This window comes from Limanda limanda, chromosome 11, assembly GCF_963576545.1.
Source record: "Limanda limanda chromosome 11, fLimLim1.1, whole genome shotgun sequence".
Classification (NCBI taxonomy): domain Eukaryota; kingdom Metazoa; phylum Chordata; class Actinopteri; order Pleuronectiformes; family Pleuronectidae; genus Limanda; species Limanda limanda.
Window position 1 is genome coordinate 16,393,546 of NC_083646.1, and position 27,855 is coordinate 16,421,400.

Below are 27,855 nucleotides of genomic sequence, written 5' to 3' on the forward strand. Positions count from 1 at the left end.
ACAGAGAAATATGAACAATACTAACTAGCTGTTAGTTAGATAGCTTCTCTTCTGTCTAGCTAACCATAGGTAGATCAACACAATAGTAATAGTAATAACAGTATCTACTTTATAGACTGATTGATATGCATTTGAAAATATGCGTTTGATTTTCTTTATTCAGACTTACATTTGATATCTTCGTAAAGATGCTGTGTGAAGAACAGGATGAGGGAAAATGAGGAGATAATTCTTGGTCTAGATTCTGAGTCTGAATTCTCTGATGCTGAGGACCTACACTTTGTTCTCTAGGATCAAGCTGGACATGTGGTGTGTGTCTTGGAATCCAGCTCTCCTAAATAGAAAAGCCTCCTTTGATGATATAAGAGACTCATCTTTTATGTCTTCAAAGGAGCCTTCTCCTAAACGAAGAAGGAAGAATAAGCTATATAAGAATTTAGCTAAGAAACACCCGGCCATGCATGAAATAACACAGGAAATGACCACGGATTTTTTTTTTTGGACCCATGTTGTGCATTAGAAGGGGTTTGCATAGCTTGTGTGTCAAAGAGTTAAGTTGTGTGACCGTGTGGATCAGTCAGCTCAGAGGAGGCTGCTGAGGCCTCTCTGTTTGTACAATAAAGTTTCACTGTGCTCGTGTGCAGTGATGAACCTACCATTGCTCCCTGTGGCCCTGCAGGGGGGGGCGTCTCGTCTTCTTCAGCGTGGACAGAGGTGAACTCATCTTTAAGTCAAAGCCCTGTGTGACAGTCTGGGTCTGTCAGCTCAGCGGAAGCGGCTGAGGCCTCTCTGTTTGTTATGAATCCGTTGCCATGGGAAACACAGGGGGCCGTTGACTGTTGTGATGCGTGGGTAGTTCATGTCTCAACCACAGGAGGCACTGTTTCTCTCTATCTCAAATGTTTCTCCCAATTTCAATATTGGCATGACACTCAGAGGTCAAAGAACAAATAAAATATGAAAGACTCGAATCATATTAACAACCACAATGCAAAAACAACAGTGGTTACTAAGATCAAATAATTAATGTAATGAAGGGGATACAGAGGATAAGTTACATAGTAGTAGGAAAACAGATGGTGGCACAAGGATGATGTTACAAACATATTTACAGATCTCTGTCACGGTGCTCCTCTGTTTGTTTCTTGTGTTGAAGAGGTCATCACACATTCGGCCATTTGAGATTTCTCCCCTTTCGTCAAACGTTGGAATTTGGGGCAATATTTCTCCAATTTGTGGGGAAAATGTCTCCATAGTGTTTATAGAAACACAGACACACAAACACAGATTATATTGACTTCAATTGATTTCCTGGAGACTTGCTCTAACTTTAACCTTATATTTACCAAACCATAACTACAACCTTAATCTAATCTCACAACATGTCTTCGTCATATAATGATTTACTTCAATTTACATAATATGTCACATCCAGGTCCCCACAACATGACTAAAACCTGCACCACACACTTGACATCGGCGTAAACGTGGTGATGGTTTTGCTCAATTTAGCAACATTTGAACTATTTTAGTTTGTAGAAAATATTAAATAGCTAAACGATTTATTGTTGATTTTTAATATTTGATATCTTCAGCCTGAGAAACAGAGTGTAAACAGCTTAATCGCGCTTCTCTGATGTGTGGTGTTTGTTTTGCTTTGTCCCGGGACACAGTGACCGCTAGTGGGCCCCGTGCAGCAGCTATTGTGTGTGTGCGTGTGTGTTTGTGGTTGTGTGTGTGTTGGTGGTTGTGTGTGTGTGTGTGTGTGTGTGTGTGTGTGTGTGTGTGTGTGTGTGTGTAGCAGTGAGCGGGCACACCGGGAGGATGCTGCGGCCTGTCAGACCCGCCGCTCGCTCATCTCTCCCCCGGAGCTGCTAGGCGGACCCGGGTCATGGCTGCACCCGTCGTGCACTTTGACGACGACTGGTCCGGTGTGCGGGGTTCGAACGCGGTTCCGGATCGGGAGCTGCTGAGGCACAAAGGCCGAGCAGCGGCCGCCACCGCCGCCGGGGGGGAAGCGGCCGCTGCTCGGCTGCTGCTCCCCGGTGATGTGGAGCTGTCCGGGCTGCTCGACGGCAGCTTCTCCCCGGGGGACGAGCTCTGGTCCGCGGACCCGGGGGTCGGCCTCCAGGAGAAGTTCTCCGCCTGCTTCCACGATGTCAGCCCCCGGACAGAGAGCGTCGCTCCCGGGAGTGTGATCTCAGAGGACACGCTGCTGGAGACAGACGAGTGAGTGTGTGTCTGTGTGTGTGTGTGTGTGTGTGTTTGAGAGTGTGTGTCTCTGTGTGAGAGTGTGTGTCTGTGGCCTGTCCGCAGGATGACTGCTGTTAAACATGGGTGGATGACGAGGAGGCTTCCTCTCAATAAACTGCAGCTTACATGAAAACCGTATTAAAACACTGTATCTGCTGAGTTTAATTTATTATATCAGGGAACCAGTTTTATTTAAAAAAAGTGTTATATTATTAAAATAAGGATGTGGTGAGTGGACAGTGACAAACATCTTTGGTTCAGCTAAAGTGAAACAGCCTGGAAATGTGAGCTCAGAACAGCTGAAGAAATATCAGCATGATATTTATATCTGACCTTAAACGGCTCTTGGAGACCGATATTAGTCGATATGAGTGAATCAATTATTCATGTTTTGATTCTACAGCTGATATTTGTGAAAGTGATATCATTCATCGGTTGACCAACATGTGCTGTAACTGAACCTATTAAATAATCGAAAACTATTTATTTTTTTTACATCTAAGCCTAGTTTTTTCACAAACACTAAACATTTAGTTCATTGTTTTAAATGCTTCTTTCTTTCTCTGTTTTGGATCATAGTGAATTGATTATTTGTGACTATTCGCACTTAGCAAAATACTTTTAAAGTGTCACCTCCTGCACTGACAAACTCTGACATGCAATATTTTGTAGACATAAGGATTTCTTAATGACGAGTACCGTAACAATAAATTGATTGCCTGAGTAACTGATAATAATAATAATAATAATAATAATAATAATAATAATAATAATAATAGTAATGATAATATGGTAATAGTAATAATAATATCAGCTGGAGTCTTAATATCATTTTAATGCAACATCCACCAGCCCTTCTTAGTCCCTCTGACAGATGCGTGTCATTACAAAGACATTTGAAATGCTGAGTGGACAAAAAGTGCGTCTATTAGTGGTAAATCACCACTAAACATTGATCCAGTGACATATATTCCATCTGCTGCTGCTTTGGGCCTTTGAGACACAAACATTTAATCATCGGTTGTATTTTCGGACTTGTGAGGTTCCATGTTTAGGGATTAGAGCAGTGCCCTCTGAACGGAAACAGAAAATTAATCTGATTATGAAACATTTGTGATTCCTCCGGTGCCTCAGTGTCAACAGAAGTAGTTTGAAGATGGAGTCACTATCAAGGCAGAGGATTTATGTCAGTGTAACTTAATAGTTTACAATGAAATGTTTGTTTTTCCGTCCACAGAATCTGGAACGCCTTAACCAGGAACTATGGGCAAGTGATGCCCGTGGACTGGAAACACTCTCGAACGCGCTCCCTCCACATCCCCACGTTCAACCTGGAGGAGAAACCTGTGAGTGGCTCCACCCCTCCCCTCCCCCCCTCCATCCCTGTCCCACTTTCCCAACAACCCCCAGCCCTGCTCCCTCCCTGTCTCCCTCCCCCGACAAATCTGTTCCTCTGGTCATTTCACAAATCTCATGTATTCATTGTGCCAGGGTTAAGCGCTTTGATTAAACCCCCCACCTCCCCCTTCCCCTGTTGCTGCTCCTGTCCAGAGGAAGACTGATGTCACAGCAGAGCTGTCCGATGACGAGGAGCTGAGGGAGCAGCTGGACATGCACACCATCATTGTCTCCTGTCTCGCAGACGAGCCCCTGTACACAGCAGAGCAGGTAGGTTCCATGAACACCAGCCTCCAGCATAGTCCGGCCTGTTTCAAACATGTGTGACAGCCTGACATGGCTGTAGGTTCAATAACCTGGTGTTCCAATTCTTTCAGGTTATCGAGGAGATAGAGGAGATGATGCAGGACTCGCCCGACATGGAGCCTCAGCACGACCCCTCTCAGTCGGACCTCTCCATGCTCTCACTGGACGTCCAGCGGCCGACCAGCAGCCCCGGCTACGAGGAGAGTAAGTGTCCTCTGATCTAGGAAAATTATCCAAGTTCTCTTGTGGTACGTCATCAATATTAAGGCTTGTGAGATATGTCTGGTCTTTGTGCTACATTCATTATATCAGGGTCGGGACAGGTTCTCGTGACTGTTTGATGGTCAGGCCTTATCTTGCGGGTTTTTTTTCTCATTGGCTACAAGTCTAATGAAATCCCACTAAAACCATCATGAATTGATCCTATTTAACCGTGTGGTCTGATTGCAGCTTATTCCTCAGTGTCCCAGAGCTCCATTGTCCAACATATTATAAAACACATCAGTGAACCACACTGTTGTTACGCTGACACAGCATGAACATGGGTAATGTAGTTTATATCGAGCAAATACCACACACACCGTCCAGCTGCTGTACATATTCAATAGAGCAACAAACGTGTTTTATTCCGGAACTGAAAATAACACAAAAGAAATTGACTAAAAACTACAGTACTCAGCTGTTCATTTCGGCCTTTTAGTGTAAATATATATTTGTTTTCAATGGCTAACATTTATAGTGGGAATGGGCTGAGTCAGTTCATATCCCATCCTCTAACATGGAAAAGGTGGGTTTAGGACCTATACTGTAGCCAGCCACCAGAGGGCTGCCTTGTCATCCATCTAAAAATATAAAATAAAGCCAGGTTTCAATACTCTGGTACCAGTTTTTTTTAAATGTCTGTTTTGTGAATTTTACATTATTGTTTGATATATTTATAATACATGTATTACACATTAAGCCAACCTTTCCTTTATGTTAGACATGAATCTAGAAACACACTTTTTCCTTTAAGTTGTCAATAAAATTCTCTGAAACAGAAGTCATCTCACAATGTACTGAATAAATTCAGTATATCATATATATATATAAATGAATCTGGCACATTTTAAAGGGCCTGTCTGGCTTCTGTCAGATAACTGTGCTTCTCTGTGTGTTTCTGCGGTGCAGAGGTGAGGGCCCTGAGTGTGGCGGAGCTGAACGAGCGTCTGGAGGAGACGGACACGAACATCAGGAGCTTCTCGGAGGAGCTGGTGCAGCAGCTGGCTCTCAGGGACGAGCTGGACTTTGAGAAAGAGGTGAAGAACAGTTTCATCTCAGCGCTCATCGACGTGCAAAACCGACAGAAGGAGCACCGCGAGCTGCTGAGGAAGAAGAAGAAGCTCAAAGGCGGAGCTGGGACGTCGCAGGGCCACGCTGAGAAAACAGTCGGATCCGTGAGCACTTTTTTCTTATTCCAGGATTATAAGGAATATCACCAGAGCTTTCTTTCCCTCCCTTTGCTATTTCTATTCTGTGTTTTCCAAAAAATCTAGTCTTTTCTTTGATGATCTCCCCTCTTGTGTTTCTGCTCTTTGCTTCCTTCCTCCTCAGCGCTTCAGCATGGAGGGATTCTCCTCCGTCATTCAGAACAGCTTCAGACAAACCTTTGGTAGTGGGTGCAGTGAAAGACAGGTTACTTTCCTTTTCTTGTCTCTGCTGCTGAACTTTACTTCCTATTTTCTGCTATGATAATATGCCTTCTGCTATAATATTAAGCAAGTCAGACTGTTTCTCCATCACTCATGCATTAAACGTTCTGTCTTTTTAATGTCTGCCTCCCTGTCCTTGTCTCCCTGCACAGTATTTGACCACAGTCATCCCGTATGAGAAGAAGGGACGTCCTCCTTCGATCGAGGACCTTCAGATCCTCACCAAGAGTAAGTTTCCTCATCTTAGTACCCACCATGTTTAAACCTCAGTGGCTGTGACTCACTCTGCTCCATCTGCTGCTCCTCAGTTCTACAAGCGATGAGAGATGACAGCGACAAGGTGCCCAGTCTCTTAACAGACTATATTCTCAAAGGTGAGTGTCTCTCTTGTGTTGATAGTTGTGTCCTGTAGTTTATATTGGGACTGATCAGTTGTGATTTGCTGATAGCACAGGGTCCACGGACCAGTCCAGTGTTTTTTAATGATTACAAATCATCAAAAAGATTGTTTCAGCAGAACAACTGTTTTTAACTTACCTGATCAGAACTTACAAATTTATGTTTTGCCAACACAACTTAAGTATTCAAGGCAATTTTACCAAAGGAAACTTAGTGTAAATAAGTATTTGCAAAATAATTTTATTTAGTTTAGAAATCCATTAAATATTCTATGTGAATTTGAGAAATCATTGTAAGCCGAGCAACTTCAATTTGGTTTCTACTCTGACTGAAGTCTAAAATGTCGCAGAATGTATTCAAACCTCTTCTGAAAACTCATTCTGAAAAGCACATAATCATATGAACACATTGATTATACCATCAGGAAACATAGACAGAAAACCTTTTATGTTTTTAAGGAAATCAACATAAAAGGTTTGATTTAATTTGAATTCACAATAAACAACCAGTTCCTTTTTCTTTGTTTCCTACCAAAACCTCTGAGCTCTATCTTCTGTGTGTCTTTTTTATTTCATATCGTTCTGTTCTTTTTTTTCTGCGTCTCATGTTCTGCCTTGCACCTGCTAGCTCTGGTGTGAGCAATGGACGGTGAGATTTGTGTCACATTCTCATATGATGTGCACTGTTGTGTGTTGTCGCTCACAATTGGAGTAGAGAGCGCCCCCTCTCGACCACTGAAGTGTAGTGCAGTCTGACCTCCACGTTCTCCTCGCTTCTCCACCATTCCACCACCCCAACACACACACACACACAGTGACTCACAATGACCTGCTACAGGCTTGTTTAACCCGGATAGTGTATCGACTCCCTCACAGAGAATGACTCACCGCCTCACACTGTAGAGCTCTATTCACCCTGCAGTCAACATATAGGTCAACGCATTAGTCGCCTTCAAGTATTAATCTTTCCGATCACTAACCCTGTGTTTGAGATAAGTTATGCTTCATTTTATTTGCTCCAGTCTATAAGTAATGTTTTCCTTTTACTTTTCCTCCTCTTTATTTCTTAACTTGACATTTTACTGAAACCAAAGTCTCTTCAGTAATGATGATGTTAATGTTCATCTCTGTTTTTATTGCAGTGCTTTGCCCGACGTAGACCGGAGGGACGGTGCCTAACACTGTATAGATGCTTCTGATCCGTGGCAGCAAGAAGAAGAGGACTCATTGTATTATTTTTGCAAACATGAAGCACACTTAATTTATTCTTGCATGTTTTTAATTCAACCTGTGTCTTTTTTTGTTGTGTTCTTTACTCAGTTGTTCTCATCTTACGTGCAGTGTTGTGTGATTTTTGCAAAACCTTGTGTGTTCCTGTGCATTTTTTACTTTTTTCAGTGTTTTTTTAATCATGGAGAAATTCAAAAATTCTAAATTATATTAGAAATGTACTCAGATCGATAAACGAGAGTAGGAGCTGCTGCACTGAGCTTTGCTCGTTGGTTTGAAGTAAGAGCAAAGTCGCGATGCAAAGTGCTTTGTACTTAACTCAAGTGTTTCTTATCTACTGAGCAATGAACAAATGCACAAAGCACATTAAACAGACCTGGCAGAAATAGAGAACTATGACCACAGTATAAAATAATACAACACTTTGTGGATCTCCAGAGGGAAATGTAATATTCCACATGCATATATGATTCAGACAAAAAGAAGAATGTAACATAAATGAATAACACAAGTCACAGTGTACATAAACAATGTGCACAAAACATCATATAATCCAACAGCCTTCCATGTATCTGCAGACACCACATCCATCATCATTCTGGGGACGATGAAGAACTGAAGATGGAGTCTGGACTGAAATGAACTAATTAACTAACTAACTATGCATTCGAGTGAATATTTGATTGTGACCCACGCACTGTCTACTTTTGTGGCGCTGACCAGCTCTGACACAGGGCCTCGGGCTTCAGACTGCTTTGCTGTGCACACGGCAGCGAACACTGTGACTGGGCATTGTTTTTTCTGTATGAATTTTACGAGCTGCCTTTGCCGTTGCCTGAACTTTTGTATATTTATTATAAATGACTTATTTTCAGTGAATTTCACATAACTGTTCTACTAGAACTATTGTGGATGTATTTTGTAAATATTTTATTTCAAATATATTGATACAACCTCTCCCTGTATGTGTCAATGTTTTTTCTGTGATGATCTCCATCTCAGACAGTCGTATTGAAGTGCTACATAAGTGATGGATTAGCCTTTGGTCCATTTGTAATTGAAATTTGTGCCGGGGTATTTTCAACCTGGAAAGTTTCTTATTCATACATGAAACAAGCTCCAAGTTGAGACTATATTCAGGCCTAAGCTGACGAGCCAATCAGAACTCTCACCAGTCAATGCAGTGACTAAGTATTTCCACCTTAAGGGCACAGTCACACATATACGGATGCAAAGTGAACATCACAGGTGAAAATTCACCAAAGTGGAACTCCACACAAATCCGTGCTGCAGCAACAAAGAAGAGTTTTAAGGAGTGTAAAGAGATTTAAAATTTAAATGCATTTAGGTCTAAGGACCCTTTAAAAACATTCAGGGTTATTGGGAGATAAGATGATTTATAGTAAGCTGGAAATTTTGATTAATTTCTCTTGACATATCCATGAGGTGACACTTAATTATCCAGGTTGTCTCACCAGTCTTAGATTAAACAAGTTCACAATATTGTTTCTTCATTATATAAGTGTCTTAAGTCTCTGCCACGTGTCATGTGCCCCGCCTCCAGCTCAGTGAGGAGATCCAGATGTGGGTTCTGGGACGAGGCCCAAACATGCAACCTCTGGCTCAGAAAAGCAACAGATCCTTTGACAGGAAAACAAAAGATTAAAAACAGCTCACTTAGAAAACAGCCGTGCATAATCATTCATCACTTATTAGTTTTTGCTATTTGGTGAAAACAGATGCTCTTCTGTTTCTGTCAGGAATGTGAGTTAATGCTCCGACAGATAGGACATTCCTGTAATTTATTAGTAACCTACAAACACATGGAGCCAGAGTCAGGCTTGTCTGGACGATGTTAAACACAACCTTAATCCTGCTCCTCATCCATCTCCCTTCAGTGTTTCAACAGCAACACAAGTGGCTGTAAAACATCTGCAAAACATTTGTTTTCACTGAGATAACATTTCCTCATTGGACTCTGGTGAAACACGACAGTCTTGCCAGGAAGTGGAGCTGCAAGGACCTTTTTGCTGGTGCTGCATCAAAACAATATTTCTTGTGGATTCAAAGTGTTACATGTACGATGGAGACCAGAGGTGTTTGGCTGATCTTTTTCCTTCTGCTGCTGGCACAGTGCACGATCCAGCAGAGCAGCCCGAAGAAAAGAAGTGGCAAGAAAGGTAGGATTTAACTTGACATAGAAGAAACGAAAACAATGTTCTCACTTGTTAAATCTCAGAATAACACAATAAGAAGAGCAACATGAGTCCATCAGTAGTTAACGCATTATGTTCGTGCTTTTTTTCTTTCAGACTCTGCAAACAGCGTAGCAATTGAGGAGCTGAAGAAACAGATAAGTGACATAATTCAGGAGCTGAATTTGTTGAAAGAGCACCAGGCTCTACAAACAGGTATTGCTCCTGCAAAGACACTGCAAATGTCTATAGGGATTTTTGCAAGAAAACAAAGTTTTTTTTTTAAATTTAATTTATTTAAATTTGTATCCATTTGTGATGAACTTTTAAAAATAAGTTTGGAGTGTTAAACAGGAAATACATAACATTTAATCAATCAATTAATTAATCAAATATAAAACAATAATAATAATGATGACCATTATAATAATAACAATAATACAATCATTGTCACGGTTTGGTATTTTCAATATAGGTTATATTGTTTAGGTTCCACATCTGTTTGAAGTGTTTTCTGGTTAATCTCTGTGTTATGTCTGTTTGAGTTGTTTCTGGGTTTCATGTTTCACACTTCGTGTTTCTATTTCCTGTTTTTATTTTGTAGGCCCTGCTCCTAGTGTGTTATTCACTTCCTGTCTCTGTGATTGTCTGCACCAGTCCTCATGTGTTACACCTGTGTTGAATTGCCCCTGCCTTCCCTGTGTGTGTATATAAGCCTCTGTGCTTCCCTTTGTCCTCGTTGGATCGTTTGTTTAATCGTTGTGATCTCCTGTCCTGTCCTGAATCCTGTTTCTCCTGAGCCTCTGCATCCCCTGTGTAAGCCTCCAGTTTTCCCCTTTGGTGTTTATCCAGTTTACCCCTTTAGTGTGTATAGTTGTTTTGTCTGTTAAAACTTGTTTCATTAGAATTACACTACTTGTGAATACTCTGCATGTGGGTCCTACCGTGTTTTTTTGTTGAACACTCTTAACAACTTTAAGAAGAGTGTCTGATTTAACATCTTTCTCGTGACAGAGAGATAAATGCAGGTAACACTCACACCTGACCCACACTGACTTTCCCCCTTCAGTTTGTCTGAGAGGGACCAAGGTCCTGGGGAAGTGTTTCCTGGCTGACCCGGTGCAGAAGACCTTCCACGCCGCCAGCGAGGACTGCAACGCCAAAGGAGGCAGCCTGGCCACCCCTCTGTCCGGGGACGAGAACGACCAGCTCTACAGCTACGTCCGCCAGAGCATCGGCCCCGAGGAGCACATCTGGCTGGGCATCAACGACATGGTGACCGACGGCCAGTGGTTGGACCAGTCTGGGTCCAATGTGCGATTCAAGAACTGGGAGACGGAGATCACCCTGCAGCCGGACGGAGGGCGCAGCCAGAACTGTGGCATCCTCTCCACCACAGCCAACGGGAGGTGGTTCGACGAGAGCTGCAAGGCCAAAAAGGCCTCGGTCTGTGAGTTCAACATCATCTGAGGCCTTAAAGGGATAGTTCACCCAAATACGCATCATCCAAGTGTCCGTAACCCAAGACATTAATATTTGGCTCAAAACTTGGATGGCACCACAGGAGCAGCATGGAGGCATGTTAGGTTATTTCAGTTGTTTTTTTTACATTTGAAGAAGTGGTCACCAGTTACTTCAGTTGTATTGAATTTGGCTGCAACGCTGTTTACACCTGAAACTCCAAAAGTGTTTTGTGTAATCAAACGCTTCACCCAGCCCTCCATCGGCATAGTGGGGAGTAGATAATGGGTGAATTATAATTTTTTGGGTGAACTATCCCTTTAACATGAACCCTCACATGAACAATAATGAATGCAGCATGTAGAGCATCATTACACAATACACAGAAAAAGAATGCTGACTATTTCCTGCATTTTTTTTTTTTTTTTTGACCAAAGCCATTCAGACGTCATTTGACTTCACACAGTTTCACAAACACTTTCACCGTATAAGCTAAACTCACGGACACGTGATATTTCACATGCATTCAGCAAAATCATGGTTTTAAATAATTCGGAATATTTTAGAATTGATCAGATTTTAATCAAGGTAAACTCCACTGGATGGCTTCACTTTGTCATATGATTTTATAGCCTCTGCTGATAAATGTCAATAACCATGAAAGCCTTTTCTTTTGTACTTGCTTTATTTTTCATTTCTGAATGTTTAAGTATGCTGTGTATATGAAATATATCATGTTAAACACGTGTCTCCTCTGTTGCAACACTGTCTTTTTCAGCAGCTTTTGCTCATTGGAGAAAACAATCCTTGAGAAATTCTTTTATAACAGCTCAATAAAGTCACATGGCAACTGCAGCTAATAAATGAACAATTCTTGGTTTTAATTTGTTTATGTTTACCCACTTACTGTTTTCTGGAAGGCTAATGCATTTTAACTTTGAAATGCAAATGTTTTTCTCAATTAATAACTCAGCATAAGTGATTCATATACAGTATTTATCTTTTCCACCATCTGAAATATATGATTAAGGTCAACATGCCTTTTAATGAAAACATAATTTCCCAAACTGTTTTACACTTGCAGCTTCTGGAAGTTCCTAAATCTTTCTTTTCTAAAAACCACATGAGCACAGTCTTGTCTCTGCACCCACTCCTGTAATTCATCAAAACCCCAGTTTCTGTTTTGGTTGCTGACTTTGAGTAAAGTCACCTCCACACCCACATAAACATGAGTGTAGGGAGAGGGAGAGTATGTATTCATCTTATTCCCTCCAACAGACTTAACTATTTATGGTCAAACTTTACTTGGTTCTTAAACAGATAGTTTTGCACTTAATTTCCCACACTGAACTTTGTCTCTCTCTGTTGTTCATTTTTGGAACTGCAGGGGGCAACTTTACTTAAAACACATTTTATTTTGTCTGAGCAACAAATTCCTCGTACTTTGCTCACTAACAATGTAACAAAGGTTCATAAATATCAATATTGTGCTCATACATGTCGATTATCCGGCGTTTGTCACTCCTCAGAGTTTAAATCAACAACCTCTCAGGAGCAAGAATAAATGTGATAATCGACTGATGTGAAAGGTTTTTATCTGGATATAATCTTTGGCCGTATCATCCGGCTCCATAAGAAGTATTGACTTTCTGTCATCTACAAACATTAGATTGTATTTACTCACAACCAGTGACTCACATCTTCACAACAAGTGAAGAGGTCTTGACCGCTTACCACACTCCTCTTAGATTACAGCTCTTGAACAGTCTCTTTTAAATGGTACCTATAATGAATAGGGACGCTCGGTCGGCCAAAACACACACTGACAAAGCACTTGAGAGTGTACAAGGCTTTTTATTCCATGTCGCTAAAGTCCAGCAGAATGGAAACAAGCACCAAAGACAAAGCATCACGTCTTCAGTGCTGAGATTTCCTTGAGATGGGTCAAAAAAACAAAACAACAAAAGCACAATGTTTTACTTAATCCTGTTGGAATACAACTTTTAAATCCTAAACTGTAGTAGCAGGAGTGTATCTACCAGCTCTGCAGGGCATATTTACAGTGTAGTGATTACTAGAAGCCTCGGCAGCAGGCGGAGGGACAGTGATAACAGACACACAGGGAGGACTCGGTGCACAGTCACTGCTGCTGCAATCGCCTGCAACACAGACTATCATCAGCCTTCAGGTTCAGATGATGCCAGAAAGTGCAATTCATTGCAACAGCAGCGGAGTCCTCCTCTCTATTCAGATAAAAATATGTAAAACTCAGCATTTAAACGGCACACAGTACAAACATCCATAATATGTACAAAATGACACATGTACAATATCTAAAAGTGTAAAACATTCATTGTCTGAAAGGAAAACAGCGCTTTACAGTGGGAAGAACTAGTATTTAGGGGGTGATTGATACTTTGAGAATAAAATGTATCTTCATTTAAAATAAAAGGTAACAGCAGCATGCACGTTTGAACAGCGTTATTTTATGTGCGTGGCTGTGATGCAAAACTACGCTCAGAAAACAGAGCTCCTTTCAGGGCTGAGCTGCAGGTAATCACACAGATGCCAGGGAATGAATATGTCAAATGACCAAGTAGGAAGAAGAAAAGGTGAATCCAATCTCCTCCTCAGTTTCCTCCCTCCGGCTCCAGCCTCGGCCCCAGCCTCGGAGAGTGCTCCCCCCCAATCGGGTCCTCCATCTGGTAAATCTCATTGTCCACCAACTCATGGCTCGGAGGCCTGTTGGGAAGCGGAGGACCCCCTGGTGCTGGGTACGAGAACGGGCGATAAACCCCCTCAGCCGAGTCATTGACGCTGGAGGTTTTGGAGACCAGCGGCTTCTGAGAGTCTGTGTGTCCGGGGAAGGACCGGTACGTGTCGGTCTCTCCGTAGACGCCGATCTCCATTCCCTTTCTCAGCAGGTGTGTGTAGACCAGCGTGTCCTCGATGGAGGCGTACACATGGGACTCGTTGTCTTCACGCGATTTGGGGAAGTTGTTTTGTCCGGGCAGGAAGCTGGTGCCGTTCGGATTGTAGATGGAAACCTGATGATTCAGCAGCTTCTTCTTCTTCCTGTTTGACAGAAGCAACAAGAGGATGAGAGTTTTGGAGACATGTAAAGCATCTCTTGTTACCATAAGCAGGCTGGAGCTTGTCCCTGCTGGGATCGGGCGAGGGGGGGGGGTTCACCCTGGATAGGGCGCCATCACAGGGCCGACATACAGAGATAAACTCTCACACTCACAGCAACGGTCAATTTAAAGTGTCCAGCTAACCTAACCCCAATCTGGATGTCTTTAGACAGAAGCCAGAGAACAGGCGGAAAACTGGAAATTCCACAAGATCCCGTCTGAACCGGGACTCAAACCAGGAATTTACTTGCTGTGAGGCATCAGCGCTGCTCGTTCTTTCTTAAGACAAAATGCAGACGTTTCAAAACATGGAGCAGATGCACTTACCTAATGACCAGACAGACGACTACCAGCACGATGGTGAAAATGACCAACAGAGCGGCCACCACACTCAGGATGGTGGTCAGCAGAAAGTCTAGAAACAGATCAAATCTTTCATAAATACTTTGTGCCACAGATTACACACCAAGTACACAGACATAGCAGCACAATCTTTGGAGTAAAAGTGTCCGTGATCAAAATCTCCCCATTTAGTGTGATTTCGAGCAGTAGATTTAGTTTGAATGTATCAGTCTCTCAGAACATTTGACGATGAAATAAAAGCATTTTACAGATGAGTAAATTAAAGAGATTTTGCCACCAGATCCAATACCACATCTTTTTGGAATATATTTCATGGTGAAAGTAGCACAAGTCGAACAGTGACATGTACTGTATGCAAGACTTCAGTTTCGAGATATTTCAAAGAAACCAATTCCGAGATTTATTCTTTTCCATTTTCAGTTCTGACTGTCAAACTGAATAATAAAATAAGTTAAATGACTGTAGTTCATTCTCTGTATATAAATAGGAGTCATTATTATTTTTAAAAAACACCTGTATCAGATCGGTACTTGTTACTGTGCAATACGCAAAGTTCATATATTTGAATCGCTATCAGGAAGGTAATGACAACATAGGAAAATCTCATGTAAATTAATGTCCAAATATAAAAAAAAGAAAGTTAGAGTTGATGTATAATAAATAGGGCTGGGCAAGTTAACTCGTTTTAATCGAGTTAACTCAAGTAATGAGTTAACTCGATTGTTTATCCGCCAATTATTTTCTTTTTTCCTGTTCTGCAGCATTATTTTCTTTTTTCCTGTTCTGCAGCAGTCAGCAACAGACTTTCACAAAATAAAAGCCTGACTTTCACAATAAAACAATAAATAATCAAACCTGAGTGAATGCGAGATAAAATAATTAATCGAGTTAACTCATCACTTGACTCGAGTTAACTCCATTGAAACGAGTTAACTTGCCCAGCCCTAATAATAAACAACCCTGAAACGTCTCCTCTTACTCTTGCTCTCCTGAAGCGTGATCTTGGTGATGACGCTGAATTGCCTTCTCTCTGGCATGCAGTTGGACATGTTGAGGTAGAATCTCTCTGACACTGTGATCTCCTGCTCAGCCTCTTCATCCTCCCGGCGGCTGTAGTCCTCCTCCCGGCGGCCGACCCTCTGCACCCTGATCTTGGTGTGGCGGCTGCTGCACTTGGGCTGGCTGACGTTGGCAAACATCAGGTGCGCCTCCATCTTCGGTGGCACGGAGACGATCCAAGAGACGGTGGCGTAAGGTTTCATTCCCTCCGGCCAACCGGGAGTGGCCAAGAGGACGGCGGCGTTTTTCTTTGAAGATACAGTGAAGATGTACGTTTCTGAAAATGAGTTAGAAAGAAAGAATATTTAATATAATAGAAAAGTTTAAATCTATTGAATTGAACTGAGGCTGTTAAATTACCCGATATCTCCTCTTTAAAACAGGCGTCCAGCACGTTCTTGTAACAGGTCCTCAGTGCGTGCCTCCCCGTGTTGGACGCGGTGACGGACATGTTGGTGTGGATCTGGATCTTCTGTATCGTTCCCTGAGGACAGAAGTGTCCGATGCTTGTGCCGTCGTCTTCGGACACTTTGATGATGAGGCTGTCGTTGCACAGCTGCCCAGGTAGGGACTGTCTGAGGGGTCCGGCGGGGGAGGTCAGCTCCACGGTGCCGTGCGTGGGGGGGCGGAGATGCCAGGTCACGCTGCTCACAGGGGCCGGGAGGCAGCCCGGCAGCACGGGCAGCGAGAGGCGCACCGGAGTCTTTGGACAGTCTCGGGGGTCACGACACTCTGACAGGAAAATAACAGAATTTTAAATAGAGGACAAGAGGTTATAAATAAACAGAAATTCAAATGTTCTTTAATAACTACTCTGTGTAAACCATAGACTTCATATATACATGGACGACATGATAGCCCCTCAAAAGTGATGCCAAAGCCTTCTGGTAGCTGGCTGCAGTATAGGTCATAAATCCCGCCTCCTCCATGATAATGGTGGGAGACGGACTAAACTAAAAAAGTCAAAGTTAAAAGTGTAATTTCTCTTCAAGGTTTTGGCTGAAGTGCCTCTCCTTGGAAATGCAAAAAACTGCCAGTGCAGGGAGATTGGGGCTGATACGGTTTAGCTTCAGCATAGATTTGAAAATGAGCGCGGCTCTCCCGATTCGCTGGTGGCTGCCCATCATTGATTAGATTTTGTTAACCTTTTTAAATGTATGTAAATGCGATGATACAGAAACCAAACAAATGGTTGACTCTCCATCAATATGGCCGAACAAGGTACAAGACGGTTTGAAACACCAGGTGGTGCTATGAGCCGTGTTCGAGCTGTAAATGTAGATGTTTTATTTATAGATTTGGTAATCAACTTTAAAACTTAAATCCTGCATTCATGTACTTCATCGAAGGACAGTCACATAATTTAGTTCACAGCTCAAAAAACACTTAATTTTTCTCATATATGGTATCTCTCATTTTAGGTTCTTATCACTCTGATGTTTTGAATAATTTGAAAATCACACTTTTTAAAGTCATTTTGATACCATACAAATAGATGTAGAATAGAATTACATCTTTATGATGAACCATTTATCACAGTATAGATAATTTTAAAAATGTATTTTCTATTTCCAGGGAATCCCCTGTTTGACCCTCATATCTGGACTTACCAATAACTTTCATGGCGGTGACCTCTACGTCCTCGGGGGTGCAGTCCAGGAACGACAGGTCACTGTTTGAATTGACCGTGATGTTCTCAGTGGTCACAGAGTTGATCTTCATCTCACAGGCAGAAGTCGGACTCAGCTTCCTGATGTAAAGAAAGAGCCCCCCCGCTTTGCTCAGGTCCACTTTGCACAACACTACAGAGAAAAACAGCACAGAAGAGATGTGAGAAATCATTAGTCATCGCATCAACATCGATCTGGAATTTGTAATTTTTGATCTGACAGATATGAGCAGGACGGGACTCCCCCGATCACCGAAGGAAGTGAAGCCCGGGGATGTGCCGCCATCACCGTCAATCAATCATGACTCAGCACTAGTGAAGCAATCTAAGAGCTCCCCTAAGACCACCCGATTACTCAGATACAGATCATGAGGCCCACTCCCTACGTCAGTGCTCATCATGTGTCTAAGACAAAAAGGGTAAAAACGCTGTAACACCCCTGACTAACCAAACAGCAGCTGTGTTGCAACACGATCGGAAAACAGGAAAAAAGGATTCCTGCTACGACACGCAGAGGAGACATCATTCACGGTAAAACCTCCACCTACACAGAGCAACCCTGTGCTACTCAAGGTCAGCTAGAGACAAAACTTCATTTATAAACTAGGAAATCAAACAAACATTTTCTGTCACGATTCCAGCATTTAGCTTTAACAAAGTAGAGATTTACTTCCTTTTCTTTATTCCAAGTCTTTATGAATTAAATAATCTGGCACTGACCAGACTAACTCATAGAATTTAAGATTAAACACCAAGCTACAGTAGCTTGTCAATATGACTGCTTTCAGATTTGCACCCAACTCCCGGCAGTTTCCCGAAATCTTCCAGACTTTCTTGGTGTGAAAGGCAAACTCTGAAAGATGTCCCCACATATTCTGGAGTTTGAAAACTGCTTAAGTTTGACCGAGCAAAGTGGTGTGAACTAATACTAGAAGTACAGCACTGAAGGTACAATAACACTTCAAAGCAGCAATATTTGATCATTATGCGACACCACCAGCTAAAAAATAAGTTGAAAGCCCAGTTTAAGCAGTGGGCACAACACTGACATATTATCACCTCATATAGTTGATATCTCAACCTCACTAGCATATGCATCTAGCGTCAAGTCCAAAAATGAATCTTCTTTTAGCTCCTGGTCTCAACCAACTCCTACGAGGTTTATCTGTTTCTTTAGCAGCTAACTGTGTCTGTTTGGTGCCGAGCAGATCGTGTATGATGGCTTTGTAAATGTTAATTGATCTTTTTGGGGGGGGGGTTGTTTAGTTTGGATGCATCGGTCTGCTGTGGCTGGTAAGAGACCGTACTCAAAAGAGTTTACAGGGTTAAGAGTTTAGAATTTAACATTAAGTTTCAATTGAAGGATTTTTTGACCCTTCAAATCATTTTATGATTATTCTGTCAGTTTTAACGTTCCAGAATGTCTATAAGGAAAACTCGTCAACCCAAACATCTGGATATTTCTCCGGCTCAGCTCGATCTGATCACTGTAGCAAACCATGTCAAAGGGCCAACACTTACAAGGTTATAACAAAACCACCCATGATCCCAAAGCTAAACAACACAGTAAACTACAGATGAAGTACACACCTAATGATCTTGCACTTGCACTTGAAGTGGACACCTGGACTTGTAGGCTGAGTCCAGGAGAATCAGCTCGTCTTCTTTCCATCTCACAGTTCCTCAGCGTCATGGAGAAGTTCCCCCACCTCTGCTCGAGCTTCGGATCCGTCACACTCTGCACCAGCGCTGCTCTCCCTTTGCTGTGGTACTCCACGGCCGTCTCCTTCTTCAGACATCTGGGCTGTGTGAGGTTAAAGAACCTTACGGCCGTCTTGTGTTTCATGTCCGGAACGTGAAAGTACCACTCCATCAAATCGTCGTCAGGGAAGCTGTCCGGGTAGTTTGGAGAGAGCAGCACGGAGGACGAGGTCCCCTTTGGTAACGTCAGCGTGATTTTGGCAAGGGCTGGGAGAGAGAAACGAGGAAATTAAACCGTCAAATAAAACAATTGAAAGACCCACAGGAGAAGTTATTTTTAAACCAACTCACATTTGATTTCCTCCCCGACGGACACTTCAAACTGGCCGTTTTGCAGCTTCTGCCCTCCTGGGACCTCCAGAGAAAAGCTGCCCAGACTCAGTATCTGAGCGCTGCTGATAGCGCCGACTCTGCAGTATTTCCCTACGGCCACACTCCCTGTAGACTGCAGGGCCTGGAGGGTGTAGCTGTGTCTGTCCGCACAGCTCTCGGACGGATTAATCTGTTTCAGACCTGTGCCGCTGAAGTCTATTTTGAACGCTTTTGGTGCCGCTGCCTTCAGGTTCCAAGTGAACTTGCGGTTAAAATCCAGCAGAGGAAGGGAGCCGGAGTCAGACTGGATGATGTGGCCAGTGCATGAATTTGTAGTACATTCTGAAGAAAGAATTTCCTGTTAGAGTAAATACATCCAGCAAGACACCTTTTACATTCCTTCAGAGAGACGTCAGCGCTCTTACCTATACTGCGGCTAATTTCGACCTTGAAAGCATCTTGAGGTCGGGGGCACTCGAACTCCACTGACCCAGGAGAGTTTGCATTTAACAGCAGAGATGCATCACATCTCCGGGAGAGACCTGCCCCTGTGCACACCTTACAACCTTTGACCTGGGTGCTGGTGATGTTGAAGGTGGTGCCTCTGTCAGGGGTGATGGTCAGTTTTTGGACCCCTGGAGAAAAGACATTTGATTGACATAAATAAGTGATTAAAACCGTAGATGTCCGTCCCTGAATAAAGTTAGGAGACGTCACAATAAAATCATCACTTTGGTCCGACAGAAAACCAGATAAAGATATATTTACTCTACCTCCGCCAAGCAGGTTTTCATCTGTTTGTTTTTCAGCAGGATTACATGAAACTTGGTGGAAAGATGTGATTTGGGTCAGGGATGAACCACATTTTTGTGCGGATCTTGGATTTTTTTCAACTTCTCTAACATTTATCTAGGCTTTTTGACATTTTCACCAATTTCCTTGGGAACAACTCAGTCTAGATGAAAGAAACCTGGCAGGTAAAGGGTATAAGCTGTCAGATGTGGGGCAGCTTGACTGAATCTAAGGACACTGCTAGGCTCTGGCTGAGGTACGTGCTCTACTGAGTGACTAAACCTGCTGAAAGACGGGCTGGACAGTTTGGCTCCGCTCCTTCTGTGACTAACCAGACCCGTGCTGAGCAAACAGAGACATGTTAGCACACTACAGCTGCTAATGCTGCTGCCTGAATCAACCGCCATGTCCTGCTTCCCTGTGGTCCTTCTATATTCCTCTGTATATATATATGCTCCTGGAGTGGACAACAACCTGCTGGGGAAGGATTGTTGGGTTTTGTTGATCAAACAAGAGAACACAGACCAGACACTTACAAGAACAACACAAAAACATCTCCTCACAGAAAGGACACTGCTTTGTGTTCATTCTTAACCTGATCTTGGCTACTCATTGAACTCAGAAACCACCTCAGCAGGAAACCAGCACAATGACACTAGTTTCTCTTAACACGTTTGACATGTTATCCACGTTGCCCTCCAGAGTTATCCTTTAATCTGAGGGAGAATCAATTATTGATCAACACCGCTATTGTTCTGAACAGCAGCTTCCACCCTGTATCTGCTTTACTGGTAAATAATGAAGCTGAGACCTACCTGGTGCAGTGGAGACGATGGCTGGGAGGAGGAGAAGGAGCAGAGCCACTGGGATCGTGGGAGCGGACATGCTGCCTCTCCAACACATAGACTGGTCCCACAGGAAAACTCTACAAGTCTGAGGAACCTGCGGGGAAATCTGCGCACATTGTCAGCGCCTGTTGTCCAGAATGCGCAACATGTTCCTGTGGTTCTGTTGCGTAGAGATAAGGCCGCAGGTCGTCGGGACGCAGTCAACGTAACTCCACTTCCTAGTTGATGAGTGTGTAAGTGTGTGTGTGTGTGTGTGTGTGTGTGTGTGTGTGTGTGTGTGTGTGTGTGTGTGTGTGTGTGTGTGTGTGTGTGTGTGTGTGTGTGTGTGTGTGTGTGTGTGTGTGTGTGTGTGTGTGTGTGTGTGTGTGTGTGTGTGTGTGTGTGTGTGTCAGCAGCCCGGAGGTAGTGTTAAATTACCAGGGTATGTCAAGGCGTGGCCACGTCGTCCATTTTGACAGGTACAGAGTTCATTAATGCTTAAAAAAAAGAAAAAAAGAAAAGAAAACAGCCATAATAAATACAGTTCGAATATTTAAACTAACTGTAATTAAAAAAATAAAAGTAAACTACTTATACTACCACTACCATTACTTCAACTAATAATAATAATTGCAATTACAATTATACCTATAATTATAAATAAAGTCCTGTAGAGTTGATAATGTGTTTTTGTTCAGTCCTCAAAGTTCAAATTAAATTGTCATATAACACATAGGAGATTTAGTTTATTACATGAATACATAAGCTTTTAAAACGAGCTCCCAATAATTTATATATAACTAAAATGTTGTTTCTCCTTTTAGAGATTTTACCACAACACTGACTCATTCATGTGTTTTCAGTTTGATCAGTAGGCCTAAATCTCTGTCAGAAAGGAAATACGGGTTTTAGTTTTTATACTGTAAATTATTCAGGTGTGAGTCATGTTGAAACCTTTTCCTCAATCTGCGTCATCTGTAATATGACTGCTTACTTTGAACCTTACCACTGTACTAAAATGGATTCTCATCTATAAACAAAGCATTAATATTGCAAGTAGACGATTTAGGCCTATTATATAATACGTTCTTGTCATGAACTCAGAGTTGAATAATTTCCACGATAGACATAATGCATTATTTTATGTAGCTCTGGAATAGTTTCCTGTCCCACAATTCACCCTGATTCTGTCTCTTGATTCTGCTGCTGTCTCTCTTATTATCTCATTTACATTTATCCTGTAATTCATTTTTTGCGTCTTCCTCTAGCAACGTTAGTTTTACTTTCTTTTTATCCACACTTGTATTGTTTTCCCTTTGCCATGTTTGTAAAGCACTTTGACTCATTTCTTTGACTTGAGTCACTTCTATACGCTCGGGATGATCGCTGCCAAAAGACTGATTCTGAGGGACAGGAATGATCACCTTCTCCTTTCAGGAATTGGATGGCTGATATGATCTCGCTCATACAGAGGAGAACACCAAGATTTTTGAGAACCAGTTCCACTAAAAAAACTATTCAGGCCCATTCCTCATTTGGGTGAGGCCATGTCAGGACTGACTGACCCTTTCAGCTTATTTATGAACCGTGTTTTAGTGTATGATATCTAACACACAGCATTTGTGAGTATATGTATGATATGTTCATATGTTCATATTCCTATTTTTCCCTCTATCTCTCTGTCAATCTTCTGTCTGGTTGTCTAGTCTTTGTAAAATGCGAAGAAACTAAATAAAATCTTAAAAGAGATACACCGATCAGCCGCGACACCGAAGCACTGAAGCATTTATCTGTTTGAATGTTACGGATGATATAGCCTGTTATTTTCTCCATGATTGGTGACCTGTTTACTAATCTGTTTTCTACCAGATAGACATCTCTGACTGCTTTGTGCCCACAATATTAATGTGAAAGTTTCCCTCAGAGTTTGTCACCGTCACAAATCCGTCAGCTCAGTAGTGTCGTTGTCAGATCAGGCTGATAAAGTCTCTGGCTTGTCTGCTATGGTCCCTGTATCTTGTATTTGCACTGCTGTGGCCTACCAGTTCTCCCACTTTAACGTGAGGGCCGGTTGTGTGCGGTCAAACCTTGAATGGCAAAGAAATAGTTGTACAAGGAAACAAGCATTTGTTACAGATGGCGAGTGATTGTGTGATGCTTCAGTACTTGACACTGTCCATTAAAATGAGGGGATGGAAACCAGGGAGGACCTCAATGACTCAAATACAGATTTTTTAAATTGAAAGTATAAGCCTTTATGAATGGTTTTACATTAAACAACAGTGTATAAAGATTTTACAACCACCTGAACCAGCGTTAACAAGAAGATGCTGCTCATTGTTCAGCCATAAAGTAACACTCATTTATCAAAGTAAAGTTAACTGACAATATTTCCATAGATTAACCTTACAAATTGAGGTAATTTTTGAATTATTACAACTATTATCAGTATCGTTTTGGCCCAGTTTTCCTATTGTCATAACTTAAAGGTGCATCTCATGTCAAAATCTGTTTCCTCTAGACAAGCATTGCATTATGGGCTCAAACGTGAACTTCAGTGAGAAGTGAATTGATTTAGGCTACAGACAAAACAGGTCAGAGAGAATCTGAATTATAGCCTATAATCAATTTTATTTTTCATTTAAACATGAATAGCCTACAAATAAGCACAACTGAACTCGACATTAGAAATCTAACAATATAAATCTTGAACCTCAGTCTATGTCAGTCAGAAACAACATCGATGTTTCATAATGTATTAGAAATGAAAACTATCACACTTACTCTGAACATGACTATAGGTTGAATATATATTATATATAGTACTGTATGTGACGGCACATATTAGAGTTCGGTTTTCAGTGCAAAAGTCCTTCACATGGCATAAGGCAAAAACTTTTCTAGAAAGATTAAAAACTATACAAACACAGTTGAAGGAGAAAAAGTTTGCACGGCTGACATAATCTATAGGAAGGCCTACAAGGGTATACAAAACACGTTGGTATTGGTCCCAGTATAGATTACTATTGGCTAGTGTAATTCTTCATACATTACCTTGGTTGTCCTAAAGAGGAGGAGGTTTAGTAAAGAATACCCACAAGAAAGCATCTCATCAAAAAAGTTCCCAGAACCCTCCAAAAGTGTGAAGAGCTGAATGGCTACAATTATAGTATAGGCAGCACAGGCTATAATCAATAGAAAGATCATTTCAGTTATCTGGGTCTCCTCTGCTCCATGCCGTTGGGCAGAAATCCTGCAATGATGGGCACCGGCCATATGAGAGCAGCAACACTCCACACGATGATCACCAGAGTCATGAAACAAGCCACAAGTGTCGACTCGATGGGTTTCCTGTTCAGCCTCCAACTTTTGTCCCCCTTCAGCTCGTCCAGGCTGAAGTCCACGCAGCAGAAGGCGACCTGGTCCCCGCTCTGCTGGCCCCGGGTCCGGCCCTGGCCGAAGCGCCGGTACCGGGACATCCCGCAGCCCACGCACAGCCGCAGCTCCTGCTGACCCCCGTTGACCCCGAGGTGCTCCACCACCACGGGCGAGATGGCCCTGTTGAAGGAGGCGGAGAAGAACGCCCTGCCGTGGGTGTTGGTGGTGTAGAGGAGCACGTCACACTGGAAGCCAAAGCTGCTGTCCCAGCGGGCCACCAGCGAGGTGGGCAGCAGCCGCTGGACGCTCACGTTGCACGGGGACAGGCTCGGCTGCAGCGGGGCCGAGGACGCGTCGCTCTCCTCCACGCTCCTCTTGGAGAAGCGCACGTCCACCTCCAGGTTGGGCAGGAACCTGTTGGAGGAGTTGCTGGGCGGCAGCAGCAGGTCCTCGTCGCTCCAGCCCTGGCATCGCTGCAGGAGACCGGCCACGGCGGCCAGAGCCAGCAGCAGCAGGGTCCGGGAGGTGTTCAGCATGGCACCGGGAGAGTCTCTCCTCCTCGCATGGTCTCTGAGACGATCCGCGGGCGACGGAGGTGCTGGGAGACGCCACTCACTCCGGTGGCTTGTGAAAAGCTGCGGCTCCCGATGGAGAGATTCAAAACCCAGCCCGACTGAAAAGGTGGAAAGCTGGTCACATGCATGCGCGCGTCCCAGCCCCCCTCCCGCTGCAGGCTCTCCTCCCGACTTGGTCTCCCAATAAATAAATGTGGCGTGGTGTGGCTTTTCCAGGAGAGAGGCAGGCGGAGCAGCTCCGTGCGCAGAGCCTCTTCATCCCACAGCTCCCAGCTCCTCTGTCTCTCCAGGTGTGAGCTGAGCTCCGAACACATGGGCGGTGAGGAGAGACCCTCCAGTGCGCATGCAGGGACACAAGAGCCTCGCATACAGTAGAGTAGGCTATACCTCCTTCATTCAACAATCCAAGTTAAAAAAAAAATCCTCCTCCATGTCTGTCTGATTAGATCCGCAGGCTGAGCTCTCATCTGTCTCCCAGGATGAGACATGTGGCAGAAGCACTGCACTATCCAGGTCAACCTGTGGCACCAACATGACATAGATCAATAATTCATAATGTCAGACCCATCAGTCCAGACATTAAAGAGAAAGCCTCCCAAGATTTATTCTTTAAATGACAGTTTTTACAAAAACTATGAACCATGAATGCTGCTTTAAAACCTTCTGTGAACGGCCATCTATAAATATCCGTCAGGGAAACTGTGAAACTTATTGATTTTATCTATTTAGTTTGATTAAAGAAGTCAAAGTCAATGGTGCCAATAACCGATATACTGACCATTAGAACTATACTAGCATTGATCAATAATTGAATAACTCTGGAAGGCAACATGGACATGGCTTGCTGCAGGAGTTTGCACAGATATTCAATGTTTTAAGATGATAGTTTTTATCTGCACCGGGAAAATATCAAAAAGAGATATGTGTAATAATACATGCACAGACACAGACAAAGGAACTTTGCTCATGGAAAGAACAACAACATAAATGACAAGTAAAAACTATATACAGACAGGCAACAATTGGTGAGATAACGCAGAGATCAAAAATAAAACTAACAAAATTGGCCGAACAACTTTTCTCCAGATGATGACATGTCCGAGTGTCCTGAAACCAGTGCAGAGGTATTTTTTTCTAGATGGTATTTTAAAATCCTCTCAGGCAGGGGTTCTCACAGATGATGGTCCACAACAGCAGAACACCAAGTCAGGTTCCATTCCTGTCTGCCAAGAAACTAAAATGTGAGGCTGCACTGGACACATTCCGGCATGAAAACGGGGCAGTTGAAGACTCGGAAACAGATTTCGTCTGAGGCTGCAGATGGTGGAGTCAGTATTTGGCGAGAAAAGAAACCATAGACCCAACCTGCCTTTTGTCAGCAGTCGAGACTGGTGGTGATGCTTGTGGTGGTGCTGATCTATGAGTGACTGGAGATGAGTTCTCTTGGCATATTTTAGGTGCCGAAATACCAACCGATCATTTTCCAAACACCACAGACTATCTGAGTATTGTTGCTGAACATGTCCGTGTCTTTTAACCATGTTCTTATGGATACTTCCAGCAGGATAATGTTAATAACTTCTCAAACTGGTTTCATGAGGCCTCCGCCAGAAACCAGATCAGATTCCACTTTGAGATGTGGTAGAACAGGATATTAGCAGCACGAATGTGTCATCTGATAAATCTGCCGAAATGATGTGATGGAACAAGGGCCAATGTGGAGCAGGAAATCAGAGAAATGTTGTTGTAACTCAGATATGAAGAAGTGAAGCAAAGAAGGGTCTTACACACGAGTAGTACGTGTTCCTAATGAAGTGCTCAGGGACTGCATTTTAATATTTGGAGCTCTGGTGACTGTGACGGCCACTAAGCCGAGAAACACGGTGGGATTTCCGGTGACAGAGAGTAACCAACGACGTTGCACCAATAAATTAGACTGTTGTTTCATCAGAGCGACTGAGCTAAAAGATAAGAAGTTAATCTGTTCGCCATGCAGGAAAGATTAACTCCCGAACCTCTATCTAATCAGAGAACATTCACCGAGTCGAGCACAAACCACGGCCACTGAATAATCAGTCCCGCTCAGCAACGAGGACTTAAAAACGCATTGCTCATAAGCGAAGCAGCAGGTGGGATGAGGTAAAGGCAAAAATCCAAACCAATGCTCTTATGTGTATGAAAATGATGTAAAATTTAAGACAGGAGGGTAAAAATGCAACGCTTTGGAAAAATAAAGTGAAATTGTGGTCCATTGAGAGAATTTCCCTTCATTCAGCAGCAAAACAATTATATCAAGAACCTGGTTTTGTCACACTTTCAGTTTTTCTTTGCTCAATCTGTACAAACGTAAGAGTGCAAGGACACAGTTCAAACTAAATACTTCCATTGAAAAATCCATCTCGTCTCTAATGTATCTTTTCTCCTCAGTCATAAAATCAACTGCTATGAATGTTCGACCAGATACTAAACAAGAAAGAAAAGACTGTGTGAGGTTTGTGTTTGAGCGGTTATTCTGAAACACAACTCAGCACCCTCAGGGTTCAAATCCAAAAGTTCACATTGCTATATTTACAGTTGAGTTTTTCTCCCGGTGTAGCAGCTTCTCACAGACACAGCTTTTCCAGTTGGGATCAGCAGCCGCATCAATTTCTCTCTCTGAGTGTTTTAGCATCAGGTTTGGTCTCAGTCGTTTAAACAGCAACATCACAAGCCGCCTGTTGCAGATGTTGAAAAGTTATACCTTGTAAGTTTCTATATATGAAAACACCACAGAGAGTCATACCATCCATGACCCATTTGCTTTATTTATTCATCTGTTGTCTGCTCTGAGAGCTGTGTGTAAGTTGGTGGTTGTTGCTCTCGGCCATGTTGTTGTGTGCTCAGGGGCAGCCAGACACATCAATAAACATGTGCCTCTGCTGTGGTGGAGCAGCAGGGGGTTTGTACACAGCAGCATGTGTCACCTGGCTGCTGTATCTGCTGCCGAAGAGGACACAGTCACTCCCACCCCCCCGCCTATTTGTTTTTTGGATCCCGCGCTTTTATCACAAACA

The 27,855-nt window shown here is 42.9% G+C and overlaps 4 protein-coding genes across 4 annotated transcripts; 2 read left to right on the forward strand and 2 right to left on the reverse strand.

Annotated features, from left to right (window-relative positions):
- The first annotated feature begins 1,891 nt into the window (after nt 1-1,891).
- fez2a (fasciculation and elongation protein zeta 2a) lies at nt 1,892-7,454 on the forward strand. Its single transcript, XM_061081751.1, has 9 exons — nt 1,892-2,229; nt 3,491-3,599; nt 3,805-3,921; nt 4,029-4,161; nt 5,128-5,393; nt 5,551-5,631; nt 5,801-5,876; nt 5,957-6,022; nt 7,189-7,454. Exons 1-9 carry the CDS (start codon nt 1,892-1,894, stop codon nt 7,203-7,205), a joined length of 1,203 nt encoding a protein of 400 aa, XP_060937734.1. The 3' UTR covers nt 7,206-7,454.
- Nucleotides 7,455-9,258: 1,804 nt separating this feature from the next.
- clec3ba (C-type lectin domain family 3, member Ba) lies at nt 9,259-11,771 on the forward strand. Its single transcript, XM_061081740.1, has 3 exons — nt 9,259-9,456; nt 9,589-9,687; nt 10,541-11,771. Exons 1-3 carry the CDS (start codon nt 9,360-9,362, stop codon nt 10,939-10,941), a joined length of 597 nt encoding a protein of 198 aa, XP_060937723.1. The 5' UTR covers nt 9,259-9,359; the 3' UTR covers nt 10,942-11,771.
- A 995-nt stretch (nt 11,772-12,766) lies between these two features.
- LOC133014165 (CUB domain-containing protein 1-like) lies at nt 12,767-21,096 on the reverse strand. The gene is made up of 9 exons (XM_061081333.1): nt 20,838-21,096; nt 19,656-19,865; nt 19,210-19,572; nt 18,748-19,125; nt 17,099-17,290; nt 15,849-16,220; nt 15,409-15,765; nt 14,394-14,481; nt 12,767-14,007 (listed from the first exon to the last, which is right to left on the reverse strand). The coding sequence occupies exons 1-9, from the start codon at nt 20,923-20,925 to the stop codon at nt 13,563-13,565; spliced, it is 2,493 nt and encodes an 830-aa protein (XP_060937316.1). The 5' UTR covers nt 20,926-21,096; the 3' UTR covers nt 12,767-13,562.
- A 2,544-nt stretch (nt 21,097-23,640) lies between these two features.
- Nucleotides 23,641-24,763, reverse strand: LOC133014166 (transmembrane protein 158). Its single transcript, XM_061081334.1, has one exon. It carries the CDS (start codon nt 24,761-24,763, stop codon nt 24,062-24,064), a length of 702 nt encoding a protein of 233 aa, XP_060937317.1. The 3' UTR covers nt 23,641-24,061.
- Nucleotides 24,764-27,855: the final 3,092 nt, after the last annotated feature.

Coding starts and splice junctions, on each gene's coding strand:
- fez2a (XM_061081751.1), top strand. CDS start 1,892: ATGGCTGCACCCGTCGTGCACTTTGACGACGACTGGTCCGGTGTGCGG. Junction 3,922..4,028: donor CCCTGTACACAGCAGAGCAG/GTAGGTTCCATG, acceptor CAATTCTTTCAG/GTTATCGAGGAGATAGAGGA. Junction 4,162..5,127: donor CAGCCCCGGCTACGAGGAGA/GTAAGTGTCCTC, acceptor TCTGCGGTGCAG/AGGTGAGGGCCCTGAGTGTG.
- clec3ba (XM_061081740.1), top strand. CDS start 9,360: ATGGAGACCAGAGGTGTTTGGCTGATCTTTTTCCTTCTGCTGCTGGCA. Junction 9,457..9,588: donor GAAAAGAAGTGGCAAGAAAG/GTAGGATTTAAC, acceptor TTTTTCTTTCAG/ACTCTGCAAACAGCGTAGCA. Junction 9,688..10,540: donor GCACCAGGCTCTACAAACAG/GTATTGCTCCTG, acceptor TTCCCCCTTCAG/TTTGTCTGAGAGGGACCAAG.
- LOC133014165 (XM_061081333.1), bottom strand. CDS start 20,925: ATGTGTTGGAGAGGCAGCATGTCCGCTCCCACGATCCCAGTGGCTCTG. Junction 15,766..15,848: donor TTTTAAAGAGGAGATATCGG/GTAATTTAACAG, acceptor ACTCATTTTCAG/AAACGTACATCTTCACTGTA. Junction 14,482..15,408: donor CACGCTTCAGGAGAGCAAGA/GTAAGAGGAGAC, acceptor ATCTGTTTCTAG/ACTTTCTGCTGACCACCATC.
- LOC133014166 (XM_061081334.1), bottom strand. CDS start 24,763: ATGCTGAACACCTCCCGGACCCTGCTGCTGCTGGCTCTGGCCGCCGTG.